Genomic DNA, 18355 nt, shown 5'->3' on the forward strand with positions numbered 1-18355 from the left:
TGCTTTTCATTTTGTTTTGTATGTTTGATATGTCTGAAATAAATTGAATCAAATCAAATCAAATCAAATCAAATGTTATTTCAAGCACTGGCCAATTTAGAGATTTTTGTCTATCTATCTTCCATAACATGTCTTCTTTCATACTAGTTTAAAGCAAAGGTCCAACATGTACATTCAGGTGTTTATTTGATTAAACTGTGTCTGTTTGCGTCTGTATATTTAACTATCTTTAATCTATATCATATTTTTTTTCTGAACCAAAATAATCGAAAATGCTAAAGCACGTACATCAACTAAACTTTCCATAATTATTCTTAGCACTATTCTGAAGGTTATTACAGAAGGATTTGTTCATATGTTGTTCATTTTCTCTTTAAAAGGGTGAAAATGCACCTATAAGACCTGGACATAGTATTTCATTGTAGGTTGAAAAAACAGAACCAATGTCTCATTGTAGGTTGTGTGTGTGTGTGTGTGTGTGTGTGTGTGTGTGTGTGTGTGTGTGTGTGTGTGTGTATGTGTGTCTGTCTGTCTGTCTGTCTGTCTGTCTGTCTGTCTGTCTGTCTGTCTGTCTGCCTGTCTGTCTGCCTGTCTGTCTGTCTGTCTGTCTGTCTGTCTGTCTGTCTGTCTGTCTGTCTGTCTGTCTGCCTGTCTGCCTGTCTGTCTGTCTGCCTGTCTTACTCTCGGTGACGTGTGCAGTCTTTGGCTCCTCGATGAAGAACAGGTTTTCCAGTTTCTTGGTTGGAGCGGCTGCTGGCGCTTCAGCTGGGGCCGGAGCTGCTCCTGCTTTCTCTGCAACACAGCCACACATCGCTACATTAACACAACGTTATCATCATTCATTTATTCTGTTATAACACACTGAAATACTAGTGACAGCTGGGTAGAAAGCCAATTGTTTTCTTAAATGAAATTAACTCACACGCTTTTTCAGTTGTGTGTATGTGTTCTTTAAAAAATAAAATACCCCAAAAAGTATTAAAAAGAAAAATATTGGCTTGGTATGTTTCCACGGTTTGTACTTTTTGAATACATTTTTAAACTTAAATGTTTTAAATTTATCTTAATAAAAATAAAATTATAATTATTATTATTATTTATTTTTATTTTTTTTCATACCTTTGATGGTGACCTTGGCCTTGCAGAACTCGCTGCCGGCCTCGTTTGTGGCTTTGCAGAGATAGTCTCCGGCGTCGTGTCTGGATGCGGGGGTGATGTCCAGGCAGGCTGTGCCCTCTGAGAAGGTGATCCTGCAGCTGCCGCCGGACGTCAGGTCCTTTCTGTCCTTCATCCACTGGATCTTCAGAGGAGTGGAACCCACAACATGACATCTGAGGCTCAGCTTATCACCTTCGTCCACGGTGAGCGCCTTGAGAGGCACGTCAAACACTGGAGGCTTTCTCGATTCTAAAAAGGAGAAAGAGGGGTTTTACTAGGGAATGAATAGGAGTTATAAGGGGTAAAAAAAACAGTCAAACTCACCCCATCTGGGTAATAAAGTGCTCTAACCCAAACCCTATTGATCAACCCTTTCACCCACAGTGGTCTAAAAGATGAAATAGGAAATGTAATATGTTTAATAAATTTTTTTTTTTTTTCATGCATACAGAAGAAGAAATCCTGATTGAGTTTGTGGTTATTCATCCATGAAACAGAAAATAAAAAGAGTTTTCTGCCATTTAGGCCATTTTAGGGATGAAAAATCTAAATGAAAGTCACAGTTTGCCTTGGGGACGGGCTTTACGATCTTACCTTAGACCCTTGATTTGGTTTAAGACAAAGAAATGTTAGAAACCTAAAGACAGAGAGGAGGGACCCTTCTCAAGGACGGACAGACAGGATTTAGATATTAAGTTAAGTTAAGTTAAGTTAAGTTAAGTTTTTCTTAATTAGTCAATTAACACGAGGCACATTGAGATTTGTCTTTTCTCATCTCCCCTCTCAAGTTCCCACACTCCAGAGGGGGTCCTCACACAGGGTCAGCCATAGTACAGCGCCCCTGGAGCAGTTTGGGGTTAAGTGTCTTGCTCAAGGACACAATGGTAGAGATGGTGGGCACCATAGATGTAATAGCAGCCACCACTAGTTTAACTACTAACACCCTCCTGTCCGGTGCTGGGGATCTAACCAGAGACCTCATGGTTACTGGGAGGAGGAACCAGAGACCTCATGGTTACTGGGAGGAGGAACCAGAGACCTCATGGTTACTGGTAGGAGGAACCAGAGACCTCATGGTTACTGGGAGGAGGAACCAGAGACCTCATGGTTACTGGGAGGAGGAACCTCTCAAACTCTAGACCATCCTACCACCCGTATAGTGTGAACAGAAAAGAACAGACAGTCAAACCCACCTGTGATTCCCACAGTGACGTCACATGAGATCTGTCCGGCCTCGTTTGAAGCCTTGCACGAGTATCTTCCGCTGTCCTTCAGCTGGCTGCTCTTAATCACCAGCACGGCCACATTGCTCTTAAAGCTGACGTCATATTTATCCGAGGTGTGGATCTCTGCGCTGTCTTTGAACCAGCTGACAGACATGGGCTGTGAGCCGGACACCCTGCCCTCAATCTTCACCGGCTTACCTTCCATATCCTCAATGTTCTCCGAAGGCTTTTTGGTGAACACAGGAGGGTTTTTACGCTCTGGAAAACCAACGAGGGAAGAAGAGGAAAGAGATTTGAGGAGAGGAAGGTTGGTTAGTTCACACAAAGAATCGCTCCTTTCAAAGAGCGACAAGAGTTTAATACAAATGTTATTGACCAAAAGGAATTAAATGTATAGCAAGTCTAACTGTCTGAAGTAGCTGGAAGAAATTCAGTGTTAAAGGTAGAGTCAGTGATTCTATAGAACGCTTGTTGTCAAAATTACTTCTTGTCAAAAATCTGTGAATATCTCCTCATGATACGCTACCTGTCCATACTACTAATAATATATAAAGACTGGATTTATTTTCAGCTCACACACAGTACAGACAGGTAGCGGATCATGAGGAGATATTCACTGATTTTTGACAAAAAGTGATTTTGACAACAAGCGTTCTCCAGAATCACTGGCTACATCTTTAACTCACATCATTAATGGATTGATGCAGTCTTAACTTCAACTGGCTAATGTGGTTACAACTATAACTCATGTATCTTTCTAACTCATAAAAGAATGTATTTAATATGTGGATGCTGAATCATTTTATTCAACACTACATGTAATATTGCTATCTTGCTCCTTTTTGCTTCTGATTTATCTCACTATCCATGTAAGTTCACTTAGCTTTATATCATTTTCTCATAACAATCTGTGATAAATTTAAAAGAGAGTTAACAGTGTTAATGAAGAGTGGGCCCAGTTTGGGATGCCGTGGCCCGGGGGTTAAAATACCTTTCACAGTGATATCAGCCGAACAAGAGTCTTTGCCCATGTCGTTAGAAACATGGCAGAAGTATTTTCCCGTGTCGGCTTTGTCTGCCTTCAGGACGGTGAGGTGGGGAGTGTTATCCACACAGCTCATCTTATAGTTGCCCCCAGTGCGAATGTCTTTATGATCTTTGGACCATGTGACTTTAATGGGGGCAGAGCCTGTCATGTGACACTCCAGCTCAATGCAGTCGCCCACGGTCAACTGCTGTGGTGACATTTTCCTGTCAAATACTGGGGCGTATCTGGGTTCTGCAGGGGTCCGTGAAGAAGATAAGACAACAAACAACATATATTTGGATTTAAAGAAGCTTTGTTAACATCATAATTCACACATCACACCAAGAAAAAACACTGTGGATTTAGTAGCAGCCATCACTAGTTTTACTACTAACACCCTCCTGTCCGGTGCCGGGGATTCAACCAGAGACCTCATGGTTACTGGGAGGAGGAACCAGAGACCTCATGGTTACTGGGAGGAACCAGAGACCTCATGGTTACTGGGAGGAGCCAGAGACCTCATGGTTACTGGGAGGAGGAACCAGAGACCTCATGGTTACTGGGAGGAACCAGAGACCTCATGGTTACTGGGAGGAGGAACCAGAGACCTCATGGTTACTGGGAGGAACCTCATGGATACTGGGAGGAACCTAGATAACTCTAGGATATCCTACTACCCGTGTAGTGTGAAAAGAAAAGACAGACAGTCAACCAAGAAACCAAGAGTTACCCAACCTCCGGGTAAGGACCCCACCTGGGTTAGAACGAACAAGTTAGGAAAACTCAAACTTTCAAGGCGACTAACTGTCTACTGCACTAGATTTCGTAAATAACTTTGCGAGTTGTGAATGTTTGTGGGACTACTATGTGGCACACTAGTTACTATGTGGCACACTAGTTACTGTGTGGCACACTAGTTATAATTGTTTAAAGAATTATAGTAAAGAAAGTTACATTTCGTGTGAAAGGTTGTTTTTGAACTACACTACTACAGACAAACTCAAACTGTCAAGCCAACTGTCTGCACTAGACATTATAATTTTTACGGCTTAAACTAAAAAGATTTAAGTCCTAATGGCCAAATTGCTGTGAATGATTTGTGTTGTACTAATGCTAAGATGGAGGAGAACTATTATAAGGGCATAGTCATTTTGGAAAGTTTATAGAAATAAAGAAAGCAACATTTTGTGTAAAAAGTTGTTGGAAGAACTTAGGAAAACTGCAAACATTTGAGCCACCTAATAATATTTTGCTGCAATAACTTAAAATTCATATGTAATGTATCTTCAAGTTTAGAGTTCTACAAACCAATAACTAAAAAAAAGTAAAAGTTGTGCAAACTAATTAACTTAATTAACCAGTTTTAACACTGTTTAATCTTTGAATAAACTTTTTGACAGACTTGGTTGTGTTTGTTTTCTATATGAGAGATATTTAAATAAACATTATTAGGAGAACTGACTTGAAGGTCATTTTGGATCTTAAAAAAATTGGGTTACATGCCGGACAGAGGAGGTTGAGAAATTCCGCTTCGGGATCATCTTTCATACCATAACAAATGCTCATGTTAATTTGCTATTCACCCTGCCTAATTACACATCAAATCAAATCAGTTTTATTTGTATAGCCCAATATCACAAATAGACATTTGCTTCAGTGGGCTTTACATTCCATACAGTACGACACCCTCTCTGCCCTTAGACCCTTAGCTCGGCTGAGAAAAAACTCCCAGTAAAAAACCCTTTATCGGGATTAAAACAATTGATAAACCTAAATGTTTTAATCAAAACCCTAATAGTTAAATCCATCTGTCGGTACAGACCTTGCAGAGTGAGTTTGGCCCTGCATGAAGCTGAGCCCACACTGTTGGTGGCAGAGCAGGTGTACTCTCCAGAATGCTTCATCTCTCCGCGGGCGATCTCTAGCACCGCTGTGTTATCGTCGTATTGCATTGAGAATTCATTTCCTTGTTTCAAAGGCTCGCCATCTCTGAGCCATGACACATCGATAGGGGCGGAGCCAGCCACACGGCACTCAAACCTGATTGGCTGACCCTCGGTCTGCGTCAGGCTGGTGATTTTCTTGGGGAAAGATGGTGGCGTTTTGGCCTCTGGAGAAGGAATAAAAATAGACAATGAACAAAGAGGTTTATAGGAATGTGTGAAGGAATTTATGAATGTAACTAAGAACATTTACCCAAGACAAGTAAGTGAACTACAACTTGAGGTACTTTAATTAAAGGTACTGTGTGTAATAGTGGCGTATTTAGCACCATCTAGTGGCGAGATTCTAGATTGCACTTTCAGAGAATTTACCAAGAACAGAAGCTAGTTACTAAAGATGGCATCATCCACCACTGCCTCAAGTATTTCCACAATATCAAGTGATGAGGTGAAGATATATAGTTATTGATTCTAAAGTACTTATTCTTGGTCTTCAAAACAAGACCTACTTTATCCCAAGATTCATATTATTCATCAAAAGTATGTTGTAGTTTGGAAAATCAGGTGTATAGATAGATAGATAGATAGATAGATAGATAGATAGATAGATAGATAGATAGATAGATAGATAGATAAAAGAAAGGAAATTCATAGTTTTACCGAGCACATTGAGTCTGCAGGCGGAGGAGGCTGAGCCTATGCGGTTCTCGGCCTTGCAGCTGTACTCTCCGATGTCGGCCTTGGTGGCTTTGCTGAGCTTCAGCGCGGCCACGCCCTTTGAGAACTCCAGTTTACATGTGGGGCTGGAGCGCACTTTACCGTCGGCCTTGAACCAAGAGACCTTGATCTCCTGTGTTCCCGCCACCTGGCACTTCAGACACACTGCGTCTCCTGATGTCACTTCCATGGGCTCAAGGGGCTCCACAAAGTATGGAGGCTCTGCAGGGACAAAAGCAAAGTTTTTATTTTATTTTTTTAAAGGGACACTGTGTAACATTTAAAGTAATTTATCAGCTCAAATCAATATCCTCATTCATAAATATGTCCTCATTGGTGTAAAATCACCTCTGCCAATAATCTGAATGATCCTCCTGAGCGGAGAATTACAAATATTAACATTACATTTTGTACATTGAGAGGGCAAGTCTTATGGAGGCATCCATGTTGGTTGGAATGTCATCAGTTGCATTGTTTAGATGATGTCATATTACACAGTGCCCCTTTAAAGATTATTATTTTTTGGGCATTTTTTTTTGCTTTATTAGACCGATTGGAGAGCCAGAGTTGAAATGGGGTAAAGAGGAGAGGACATGCAGAGAACAAACCCGGGTGGGATTCCTAAGGGTTTTAACACAAGAAAACATGTGTGAAAGCCTGACCTCTGCTGGTCAATGTCGATACTGCAGAGACGGACCGTGGTCATATTCTTAATGACAAGCTTTTTCAATCCTATGTTTCACAACCACCACATTGATTGTTTAAGATTGTAAAGAGCTTATAATCAAAAGTCACGGCAGCAAAAATATTTAAATTTTCTGAAGAATTAAGAGATTTCTGTCTATTTTGCTTCCATAACAAAGACTTCTTTCATACTTTAAAAAACAGATAATGTCATTCTTAGGATATGCTCATTGAGTTCAGGTTTCATATTGATGTTATTGTACACAGTATTGCATTTCCAGGGATTCCACAAAGTACGGAGGCTCTGGAGGGACAAACACAAACTGTTTTGACATCTGTGTGAAACCTGGCATCTGCTGGACAGAGCAGGTAATGCAGAGACTCTGTGGAGGTTTTCTTAGGTTATTAAATTCACTGACTTTCGATTTTATAAAACGAAAAAAAAGGCTGAATCCAAAATCTCTTCTTTCAAAACATTGGACTCTAATATGTTATACAAATATATATTATTAATTCTGGCTTCATCCAACACCTTGACAACTACCATGATATTCTGTTTTGTGCTTTGTAAAGTGTAAAGTGTAAAGTAAGATGGTGAACTATTGTATGAAAACTAAATTAAAATCCATAGTCCACAGAACTAATTAAAACACTTCTCATGAGCTCACCGAGGATGGACACTGTTGCTTCACACATGTCCTTCCCGGCATCGTTGAAGACTTTGCAGGAGTATTTCCCCCCGGCGTCTTTATCGTCAGTGCTCAGACACTCCATGATGCAGGAGCTCTCGGTGGTGGTGAAGTTATATTTGTAGGAAGCAAAGATCTCCTGTCCGTCTTTGAACCAGTTCACGGTGATTTTAGGAGTTCCGGTGTAGGCGCACTCCAGGGTCAACGGTTTGCCCTTCTCAACAGTCACGTCCTTCAGTTTCTTAGAGAAAGCTGCTGGTTCTGGAAAGCACAATCAGACACAATGTTTAGTTTATTAAAGGACCGGGACAATACCACTTTTTTTCAAAATCAGGATCGTGAGGAGATATTCACTGATTTAAAAATAAATAAAAAATTTAACAACAAGCGTTCTCCAGAATACCTGACTCCATCTTTAAATACATATATAATATTATATAATATAATAATAATGCTTAAAATTAATAAAATTCCAAAAGGCTCAAGGGGTTCACATACTTTCAAGCAGCACTGTAATGTACAGGTGATACTCGTATTATTAGAATATCATGGAAAATGAATTAGAATTGAGGCAAGAATTCATGCTAAAGGGACCCAAACCAAGTATTGAGTACATATGGATGATTATACTTTATAGAGGGCCGACATTTCTGTATTTAAAATCCCTTCTTTATCGATTTCATGTAATGTTCAAATTTTCTGAGATTTTGAATTTGGGGTTTTCATAAGCTGTCAGCTATAATAATCAAAATTATAACAAATAAAGGCTTGAAATATCTCACTTTGCATGTAATGAGTCTATATAATATATTATTTTCACCTTTTAAGTTGAATTACTGAAATAAATGAACTTTTGCACGATATTCTAATTTTTCGAGTTTCACCTGTATAATAGAGCCCGGACTTACCTTTGACAGAGAGGTTGACTGGGCAGCTCTCCTTCCCAGCGTCGTTAATGATCTGACATGTGTATTCTCCGGCGTATGAAACGTCCACGTTGGAAAGCTCCAGAATGACCTGGTTGTCTTTCAGGGAGAAGTTACAGCCCTGACCCGATTGGATCTCCTTAGTTCCCCTGAACCACTTCAGTTTGAGAGGAGCGCTTCCTTTCACCATCGCTGAGAAAGTCACGTTAGAACCGGGCATGGCTTCTACCGGCTGAGGTGGCACCACGAAGCATGGAGGCTCTGGAACAAATATCAAAGTAGAGAATTTGAGTATTTCACTTTTTAAGGGGACTTAGAAGCACTATTAAGAGTTGAATTCTTACCTTTTCATTTACTGCTTTGAAAAAAAATTAAGAGAAAATTTCAAATGTTACTTTAATCTGTATTTCTACATTAAAGTGTCTACGAGGAGTTTCTAGTTGTCGTTAATTCTAGTGCCCCCTTTGGCCAAAAATCGTTAGTGTTTCATGACACCTGAGCCCGCTGTCCCAAAGATCTTCCCTCAAGGGTTACCCTGCGTTCCAAATCACATGCTCTTTCTTTTTACATTATGTCGAGAAATATCAAGAATATACACGAATACTCCAAAATGCTATTGGAGTTAGTGGGGCATTTATGTATTTTCAGCATACTACAATTGACATGCATGTATTGGGACATCCTAAATCTTTTTCTGGTATACTATATAGTAGGGAAGTATGGGGATTGGAACGCAGGGCCTGGGTTACACACTGCAGTCTGTTGATTGGGCGGAAGGGGTCTGCTTTCCCATTACAGCAGGGCTACCGATCGGTGGGTAATGAGGCGCCCTCTGGTTCTTGAAGGTGATCAAGAGCAGCACCTTCAGTCACAGACTAATTGCACCAATGTGCAAAACGGAGCGCTACAGGAAGTCCTGTTTACCAGCTGCCATACGATTTTATAATGCACAAAAATAACTTTGCACTGTAGTATTTATTATTGTATTTATTGTTTTTTATCTTTTTTAAGTATTTTAGCTCTGAGTGAATGTGTGTTTGTTATGTCTGTCCATACGCTGTTTGTGACACTGTAATTTCCTGTAAAGGATTATTAAGGGATCTATCTATCTATCTATCTATCTATCTATCTATCTATCTATCTATCTATCTATCTATCTATCTATCTATCTATCTATCTATCTATCTATCTGGTGTTTAAGTGTGGGAATGTATTTGACCTCTGAATGTAGCCTAACGTTGCTCAATTTGTAGCCTTATGCATGTTATCATTAAAAATAGTGGACTTGAATGCCTAATGCGAGAGCTCCCGAAGTGCTGTAAAGGAAATGGTAAAACTTCCACCATGACATTATCGTGTTAATATACAAACAAAACGCTAGTCGTCTTTTCTCTGACCTTTCACGACCATGGAGGCGGAGGTTTCACTGGAGCCGGCCTTGTTGACGGCGTTGCATTTATAAACTCCAGAGTCCGTCAGTTTCAGCGTGGGCACTTTGAGCGTGCACTGGTTGTCCGCGAATGAGATCTCGTAGTTTGGTCCGCTGTGAATCTCTTGGCCGTCGTGATACCAAGAGATGGTGAACGGTGGGGAGCCCGAGACTTTGCACTCGAGCTCTCCGGCCTTTCCAACAACAGTGTGGCAATCCTTCAGTTTCCTTGTGAACGTTGGAGGAATTACCTTATCTGTTGGCGGGGGGGGGGGGGGGGAAATAAGGCGTAAGTAGGGCAACCGGACAACTCAAAACTATGGATGTGTTGTTATGAACAGGGCTGGGTAAGAAGGGACCTGGAGAAGCAGCTTTTATTTTTTATGCACCAAATCTCTGGAACAAACTCCCAGAGAACTTGAGGTCTTCTGCAACTCTCAGCTCTTTTAAATCAAATCTGAAGACTTTTCTGTTTCCATTTTAACCTGTAATTTGTATTTTATTTAAATGTTCCATTTCTATTTATTCGCTTTTAAATGTTTTATTCATTCACTTTTCTAATGTGTATTATGTATTTTAATCTTGCCCCTGTAAAGCACTTTGAATGGCCTTGAATTGGTCTGAATTGTGCTATAGAAATCAACTTGCCTTGCCTAGATGCTCTGTTGTGTAGTAGTGAATTCCATGTTAAGACACTGGTAGTTGTAACTCCATTTTGCAGTAGCTTGCTGGAAGTTCAACTACCTTCATATTTGCAAAGTGATTCAAGTAGGTAAATTACTTGTTACAAATGTTTTGTGGTGGCAATAAACTCAGCGGGTCAGTCTATCCGTCTGTCTGTCTGTCTGTCTGTCTGTCTGTCTGTCTGTCTGTCTATCCGTCCGTCCGTCCGTCCGTCTAACTGTCTATTTATCTATCTATCTAAAATAAAAATAAAGGTGTTCTAAAAAAAACATGTTTATATTTCTCAAAGTTAGGCATATTTTTTGTTTAGGTTCCGAATCCCAGTTATCATATTGGCCATTTCTCGAACATCTTTCACAATACCCAGCCCTAAAAAATTCTCTAACACTCTAATCAGTGAGACGGGACCAACCTAAGACAGTGAGGTTGATTTTACTCAGGTCCTTTCCCACTTGGTTCATAACCTCAAACGTGTATTCTCCAGAATCCACCTTCTCAGCAGACAGAACGTTCAGGCTAGAAATCATCCTAGAAAAGGAAATCTTGTATTTTCTGCCAGTGGCGAGTTCAACACCATCTTTGAACCACTTGGGTGTCAGCTCCGGCGTCCCACACACTTTGACCTCTAGGGCGGCAATGTCACCTGCGGCCACACTCAGCGAGTCTGGTTTGTCCAGAATCATTGCTGGTTCTGGAACCAAGAGAAAAAGGGTTGCACACAGGTACATACAAAACACAAAACTAAAACAAGTATAAAGTGTCATAAAGAATATACAGCTCCGGAAAAAATGAAGAGACCACTCCAAATGTTCAGCGTCTCTCGTTTTACTATTTATAGGCATATGTTTGAGTAGAATGAACATTTTGATTTTATAATATAATAATAATAATAAGCTACTGACAACATTTCTACCAAATTCACAAAAGAAATATTGTCATTTAGAGCATTTTCAATAAGTAATGTAGAGATGAAGATTTAAGAAAAATCCAGACTGGTCTCTTATTTTTATCCAGGGCTGTATATAGATAAATGAATAGTCCCGTGTCCGAAAAAGAGCGGGAAGAAGCCACAGCTTATTACTTCCCGCCTCTTATTCAACTGCTTATAATAGTAACACTTTACAATAAGGGTTCATTAATTAACTGTTAGTTAATGGTTTGTTGATGCGTAGTAAGGATTAACTACCTGTTATGATTAATTAAGGCTTACTTAAGCATTAATTAACTAAGCATGGATAAAGCTTAACAAAGCATCAACCAAACGTTAATATTAAGCATTAACAGTTAGTTAAAGGTGCTCTGAGGAACTTTAAGCTTCTGTTCATTCTAGCACCCCCTTTGGACAAAAGCGGTAGTGTTTTTACTACACCAGCTATAGTTCCTGGGTGAGCGTATACCCATGGCAAAGGCATTAAGAAAAACTATATAAAAATAGCATTCTTTGCACTGATGCCTTTGTTTGCTGTTGCACGTAATTTATGATCATCAGAGGAAAAACTGTTTTAAAAATATTCAAAAGTTCCTCGTAGCACCTTTAACGCTTCATAAGCATTCACTAACCATTAATAGCATTAACTCACCATTAACTTAACAGCTAATTAAAAAACCCTTATTGTTAAGTGTTACCCTTATAAGTATCATGTATACATTAAATACCAATTTACATATTTGAAAACTTGACAACAACAAGAACAACAGAAACATAAACAATAACAACAACCAGACTGCAGGAGAAAGAGAGAATTATATGATTTACAAACCTAGGACAGTCAAGTTAGCGACACACTCCACACTCCCAGCATCGTTTCTGAGTTGGCAGGTGTATTTGCCTGCGGTAGTTTCATCCGCCTTAAACACTTTAAGAGCGACCGTGTTGTTCTCAAAGGTGATTTTCCTGTTGTCACCGTCCCTTAAGATGTGATCCTTGTCTTGAACCCAGGACACAGTAATGGGTTCAGAGCCTTTAACATTGGCCACAAGTGTCACCTCTTCGCCCACTGTCACTGTCATGCTTGACAGTTTCTTCACAAACGACGGCGGCTCTGAAAACACCCAGAAAGCAAAGTCAGCAAAGGGGGAGGGAGGGGAGGGTATTATAGTAGTAATTTGAAAATCTTAATACTTCTGATTTTCATTTTCTACTGACCTCTGAGTTTAACTGACGTCTGGCAGGTGTCACTGCCGACACTGTTTGACACTTTGCACTCGTATTGGCCGGCGTCCGAGGTCTCTATGCCAATGATATGCAGCGTAACCGAACTGCCCTCGCTCACCACCTTATGCTTCCTGCTCTCCATTAGAGGCTTCCTGTCTTTGAACCAGGTGATCTGGAACGGAGCTGTACCGCTCATCTCGCAGTACAGACTCACGTCCTTACCCTGCAAGCCTTCAACGGGCTGGGGCACTTTGACAAAGGATGGGGGCTCTACGAAAAGATTTAAGGGGAACTGTTAAAGAAAGGGCTAAAACAATGGAAAACTAAATCTCAAGGGCCAAAATCCTAAAGCTGGAAGACGTAACATTTCAGCGGCTGCATTGCAAAAGGCCGACAGCTAAGATGGTGGAGTTTTTTTTTTTTAAAGAACTTTGTTAGTTGCGAATGTTTGTGCGCTAAATTAAGCGTGAACAGTTTTGGGAACGACACTTTTAAAAATGGCAACTGGCTGCACTACATTTTGAGGCTAAAACAAAAATTCTTGATTTTTTTTTATTTTTTTTATTTTTTAAGATATTTTTTTGGGGCATTTTTGTGCTTTATTGATAGTGTAGAGACAGAGTTGAAATGGGGCAGAGAGGGGAGTGACATGCAGAGAACGACCGCGGGCTGAAATCGAACCCGGGTCCGCTGCTGGCCGATGGGGGGCCGCCCTACCAACTGAGCTAAGGGCGCCCCTAAAATTCTTGAGTTCGAAGGAAAACTGTCTACATTTGAGCGAACTATATATCTTTTGATGAGATAACTTATCATTCATATGTAATGAAAATTAAAATGTTGAGTTCTACACAGTGGAATAGAAATTGTTCCAACTTATTATTTTTTGTTCAGAAAATTTTTCAGAATCTTTAAATACTTACAGCTAAGTTGACAGATTTTTTAAAGAACTTTGAGGTTTGTGAATGTTTGGAGTAATTATGATAATTTATAGAAATACGGCCTAGAAAGAATTTCCTTTTCTGCTGAGTTATTTGAACTACAGCTAAAAAACTTGTTTTTTTTTAAATGTTTGTATGACGACAATATAATATATAATATGCAGCAATAGTTAATATGGAAAGTTGATCAAAATACTGTTGAAAAAAGCTAAATTTCGTCTATAAGTTTGTTGAAACTATTGTTGAAACTACACTTTAAAAAGGCTAAAACTAAAACTCAAGTTTGAAGGTGAACCGACTGTTTTGTTTGTTTTCTGTATGACAGAGAATTAGTTGGTACAACTGTTGTTGTTAACTTAAAAGTTGAATTACATGTGAATGATAAGTTCTGTCCGAGTTTTTAAAGAACTTGAAAATATAATATTACATTTTCTACATTGAGAGGGTAAGTCTTATGGAGGAATCCATGTTTTTGGAATGTCATCAGGTGCATTGTTTAGAATTTAGAATTGTTCTTGTCCTTGAAGGCCACTGTAGCTTCTGTTATTATTCTAAAGGGGTGGAGTTACCCAGGGAGCGTTGCATTCCAGAACTTTCTTGATGATGTTATATTACACAGTGCACCTTTAAGATGACAAATATGTTTGAACTACAACGAAGATGGCAGAATTTATTTTAGAAAAGATCTTCCTCAGACTTGAAAAATGGAAAAAAATCCGTTGTGAGAATGGCGACGTCACAGAAGGTCATTACGATGAGTTGATCCCTCTTCAACCTGGAAATGTTAATTGGGGCTCAAACTAAAAATGTCAGAAGTTGTCAGAATTTGTTAGAACTACAGTTAGCATTGTGAAGTCATGGAGGGGTATTAAGTAGGAGTAGATAAGGCAGAATTTTTAAGAAAATATCTTTATTCGAATTGATAAAGTTAAAGCTGGGGTATGTGATTTCTGATTGGTCAAAGCGAGGCTCCGATTCTCTGTTCTTATTGGCTGTTGGGACTGTCCATTCACTTTGGCACCGACTTTGTTGGTGTGGAGCGTGTCAGGGAGGGACCATAGGGGAGGGACCAAAGAGAACAAGTGGAGCGGTTGAGGTATTTGGATTCGAATCTCTATCCCAACTGCTATTTTCTCCCCAAATTCTCCACCCCAGCTTTAAATGAGGCTACAGCTATCAATGTAGAGTTATTGAGGGGACTTGTTGGAACTACAGTTAGTATGGTGAGGTGACCGAATGGTATTAAGATGAGCTGAGATGGCAGAGATGTTGTGGAATTATGAACTTAAGCTAAGAGGTTAGATTTGTGGAAATTCATGGGAATTACAACGAAGAGGATTAATTAATTGTGATTTGTTGGAACTATAGCTAGGTTGTCTGAGGTGTTGTAAGATTGTGTATCAAGACGTTAATTTGAATGTTGGATTTAAATGGAATGAAGAAAGAGAAGGTTCCACCAGGTTTTAATTTGCGTTGCCCCAAAAAGTGGCAACAACAAGATCACGAAAGAGTCCAGAAACAAAGCAAAGGAGTGGACTTGAGCGTTCAAGGAAACTCCACCACACCAGACGGATTATTTTCAAGAAATGTTACGTATTCCAGCTTCAAGCAATGCAACAAAACGTTCACTAAAACCACCTACAACACACTGAACAGCCAGTGCATCGGAAAGTCAGACCAATGAATAACAAACGATGATTCATGAGGAAGTCAGTGAGAGGCTAACCTTTAACGGAAAGCGTGGTACTGCAGCTGACACTGCCAGCATCATTTTGAGCTTCACAGGTGTAAACTCCATCATCATCATAGCTGGCGGATAGCAGTTCCAGGACTGCTACCGAGTCAACAAATGAAGTCCTGTAGTTGCCCCCGTCTGAAAGCTTGGTGTCCTGTTTGTACCAGGTCACGTTCAGAGGGGCTGTGCCACTGACTTTGCACTCCAGACGGAGCTGCTTCTCTCCCTGCTTCACATTTTTAGTGGCAGGGAGTTTGAGCACAAACTCTGGTGGTGCTGGGAAAAACCGAAATACAGACATATTAGCTGCTGAAAACATGTATGGACACTTAAGACAGAGCATTATGAGTAAGCAGATGAGAAAAGCAGACAGTCATTGATTAGAGACATAGGCAACAAACAAATGCAACATATGCAAGAAATGCAAACAAAACAAATAGATCTTGATTGAGAAACTGCAGCTATGAAAAAGCTTATACTGATAATAATGAAATGTGCTACAAAGCTGTGATAATGTGACTAGTTATAGCCAGCGATGAGGCGACATGAATATGACATGAATAGTTAGAAGATGTAAATCCAACCTTTGATCGCTAGGTCTGCACTACAGCGCACAGATCCAGCATCGTTAGTGACTTGGCAAGAGTAAACTCCACTCTGGGTCACACCCACTGAATAGAGCTCTAAGAAGCAAGACTGTCCGTCAAGCCCTGATAAACAAGTGGGCCCGGTCATTAGCTCTGTGTCATCTTTGAACCATTTGACCGTAAAGGGGGGTGTGCCCTTAAATGTGCCTTTGAAGAGCACTTTGGCGTTGGGTACGGCCGCCTGCGATTCAGGCAGCGTCACAAAACTTGGAGGTTCTGAAGAGAACAAGACGGACCGGGTTAAAGAGATACTCACCTTTTTTTCTTTATTTTTTTTTTTACAAACACATGACTTCTGAAAGCACTATCTGACCTTTGACCATCAGGGATCCACTGCATTCACAACTTCCCGCTTTATTGGTCAGTTTGCAGGAGTAAGATCCCGCGTCAGATCTTTCTAGCTGTTCGATTTCAACAGACACAGCGTTGTCCTGCTGAATTAGTTTGTGCTTCACACCGCTAGAGATTTTGGTTCCGTCTTTCTGCCATTCCACAGAGATCGGGTGTGAACCGGATATTTTACAACATATCTGGACAAATGAGCCCAATATCTCTTGCATTTCTACCAAGGACTTGGTGAAGCTTGGGGGAATTACTTGATCTGTTACCAAAAGGAATAACAACATAGTAATAATTAGACTTTGTTAAAACATGTCACCTTGTACCAGAGAAGTTGTTTTTTTAGTTTTTCACACCAACCTAGAACAACCACTTTGACTTTGCAGCTGCAGCTACTGATGTGATTAGCCACTTCAAAGACGTATTCTCCCTCGTCCTCTTTCTGAGCAGACTGAATCTTCAAGCTGCTGATTTTGTTCTCAAAGGTCAGCTTGTGCTGCCTGATGGACTGTAATTCCTTGCCATCTTTCAGCCATTTTACTTTGAGCTCCGGTGAGCCCGTTACCTTACAGTCCAGACTCACTGGATCTCCGACTGTAACCTTTATCACCTCAGGTTTCTCTGTGATCTGAGGAGGCTCTACAACGCAAAACAAAGTCAACGATTCACAAGGTTTCTTAGTAGGTTCGGACCAAGGAAATATTTGATAGCTATAATTGACCCTTCGCAAAGCCACGCCCCGAAGACACAGACTAGCCAATTACCGAATACCGCCAGATTTTTGTTGTTGACTTAGTGGTAGAAATGGTCAAACCTTGTGCCTGGGGAAATTGTTATAGTGACACTTTTTACCCAGACAGGTTGGGAGGATGACTTTTGTCTCCCCTTTCCAAAACCTAAGTCAAACCCTGAGAATTGTAGGCTGTCGATAAAGTTATGTGAACGTCCTCATACCAAGCTCTGTCTGCCCCAAGGTAAATCATTACTTTCATTAACCCTAAAATAAAGGGGTGGTAATAAATAGGTACGCTACTAACTTTAGGATGCTAGTTGGCAGCGCTAGCAAGCTAAGTTGGCTAAGCTAATGTGGCTCTATGATCTAAAGGCTTAGCTTCTATCATTATTGTTTTAACATGAATTCATTGCTGAGTTAAGTTTGATATCTGAATATTCCCTTCAAATGCAGATTGTAAACCGTTCTTCAATTTTCCAAAATGGAAATATTTCTCCAGGGGGAATAGTTAAGAGACATGGGGAGCACAATGCTGGTTCGAAAGCTTGTCCGACTTCGCAACAGTAGGCTTAAGAAGGGGGGCGCGGCTTAGCCAAGGGTGAATTGGTTAACTGAAGGGTATACCTTGCACTGTTAGGGTGGCAAAGCACTTCTCTTTCCCGGCATCGTTTACAACCTGGCAGGTGTATTTCCCGCTGTGTTTCGCCTCACAAGCAGGAATCCTAAGAGTGGCCACATTGTTCTCAAATGTTCTCTCAATCTTGGAGTCCTCCTGAATCCAGCTGTCGTCTTTTTGCCATTGTACAGAGAGAGTGGGCGAACCCTTCACAACACACTGAAACTCTGCCATTTTACCCAGAACCGTGACAGTGTTCTCAATCTTCTTGGTAAACATTGGTGGTTCTATTCGAGAAAACCGATGAAACATTTAAGAAAACAACCAGGGATAAGCTCGACCTATTACAATGTGGATTTGTAATTCTGTTTGGACCAACCTTTGAGTTTTAGCGTAGTCTTACAAGTACAGCTTCCCACCTCGTTAACAACAGTACACTGATATTCACCGACATCTACAGCTTCGCATTTGTGAACATCAAGCACCAGTGTGTCATTGGTCTTGGAGATGCAATGTTTAGTACTGGGTTTGATCTCCTTTGCATCTTTGTGCCATGTTATCTCAAATGGACCAGTACCTTTGACCTGACACTCGAGCAAGGCATTGGAGCCCTTCACTACATCAGCTGTAGCCAACTCTCTAACAAATGATGGTGGTTCTGAGATGAAAGAAAGAAAACAAAATGTCACCTTCCATTTTTAAATTCTAA

The 18355-nt window shown here is 40.4% G+C and overlaps 1 protein-coding gene across 1 annotated transcript in view; it reads right to left on the reverse strand.

The window, feature by feature from the left end:
• The window catches only part of ttn.2 (titin, tandem duplicate 2), a 312546-nt gene that overhangs the window by 205905 nt on the left and 88286 nt on the right, over positions 1-18355 (reverse strand). Inside the window, exons 61-78 of the mRNA XM_080038538.1 lie at positions 18026-18304; positions 17655-17933; positions 16658-16936; positions 16272-16559; positions 15896-16174; positions 15303-15587; positions 12630-12908; positions 12244-12525; positions 10896-11174; positions 9768-10055; positions 8353-8631; positions 7424-7705; positions 6015-6293; positions 5234-5521; positions 3376-3663; positions 2352-2642; positions 1120-1407; positions 682-792 (exon numbers count right to left, since the gene is read on the reverse strand). Coding sequence (XP_079894664.1) covers positions 682-792; positions 1120-1407; positions 2352-2642; positions 3376-3663; positions 5234-5521; positions 6015-6293; positions 7424-7705; positions 8353-8631; positions 9768-10055; positions 10896-11174; positions 12244-12525; positions 12630-12908; positions 15303-15587; positions 15896-16174; positions 16272-16559; positions 16658-16936; positions 17655-17933; positions 18026-18304 — 4923 coding nt within the window. The remainder of the gene's footprint in view (positions 1-681; positions 793-1119; positions 1408-2351; positions 2643-3375; positions 3664-5233; positions 5522-6014; positions 6294-7423; positions 7706-8352; positions 8632-9767; positions 10056-10895; positions 11175-12243; positions 12526-12629; positions 12909-15302; positions 15588-15895; positions 16175-16271; positions 16560-16657; positions 16937-17654; positions 17934-18025; positions 18305-18355) is intronic.

This window comes from Ammodytes marinus (genome assembly GCF_949987685.1).
Source record: "Ammodytes marinus genome assembly, chromosome: 12".
Taxonomy (NCBI): Eukaryota; Metazoa; Chordata; class Actinopteri; order Uranoscopiformes; family Ammodytidae; genus Ammodytes; species Ammodytes marinus.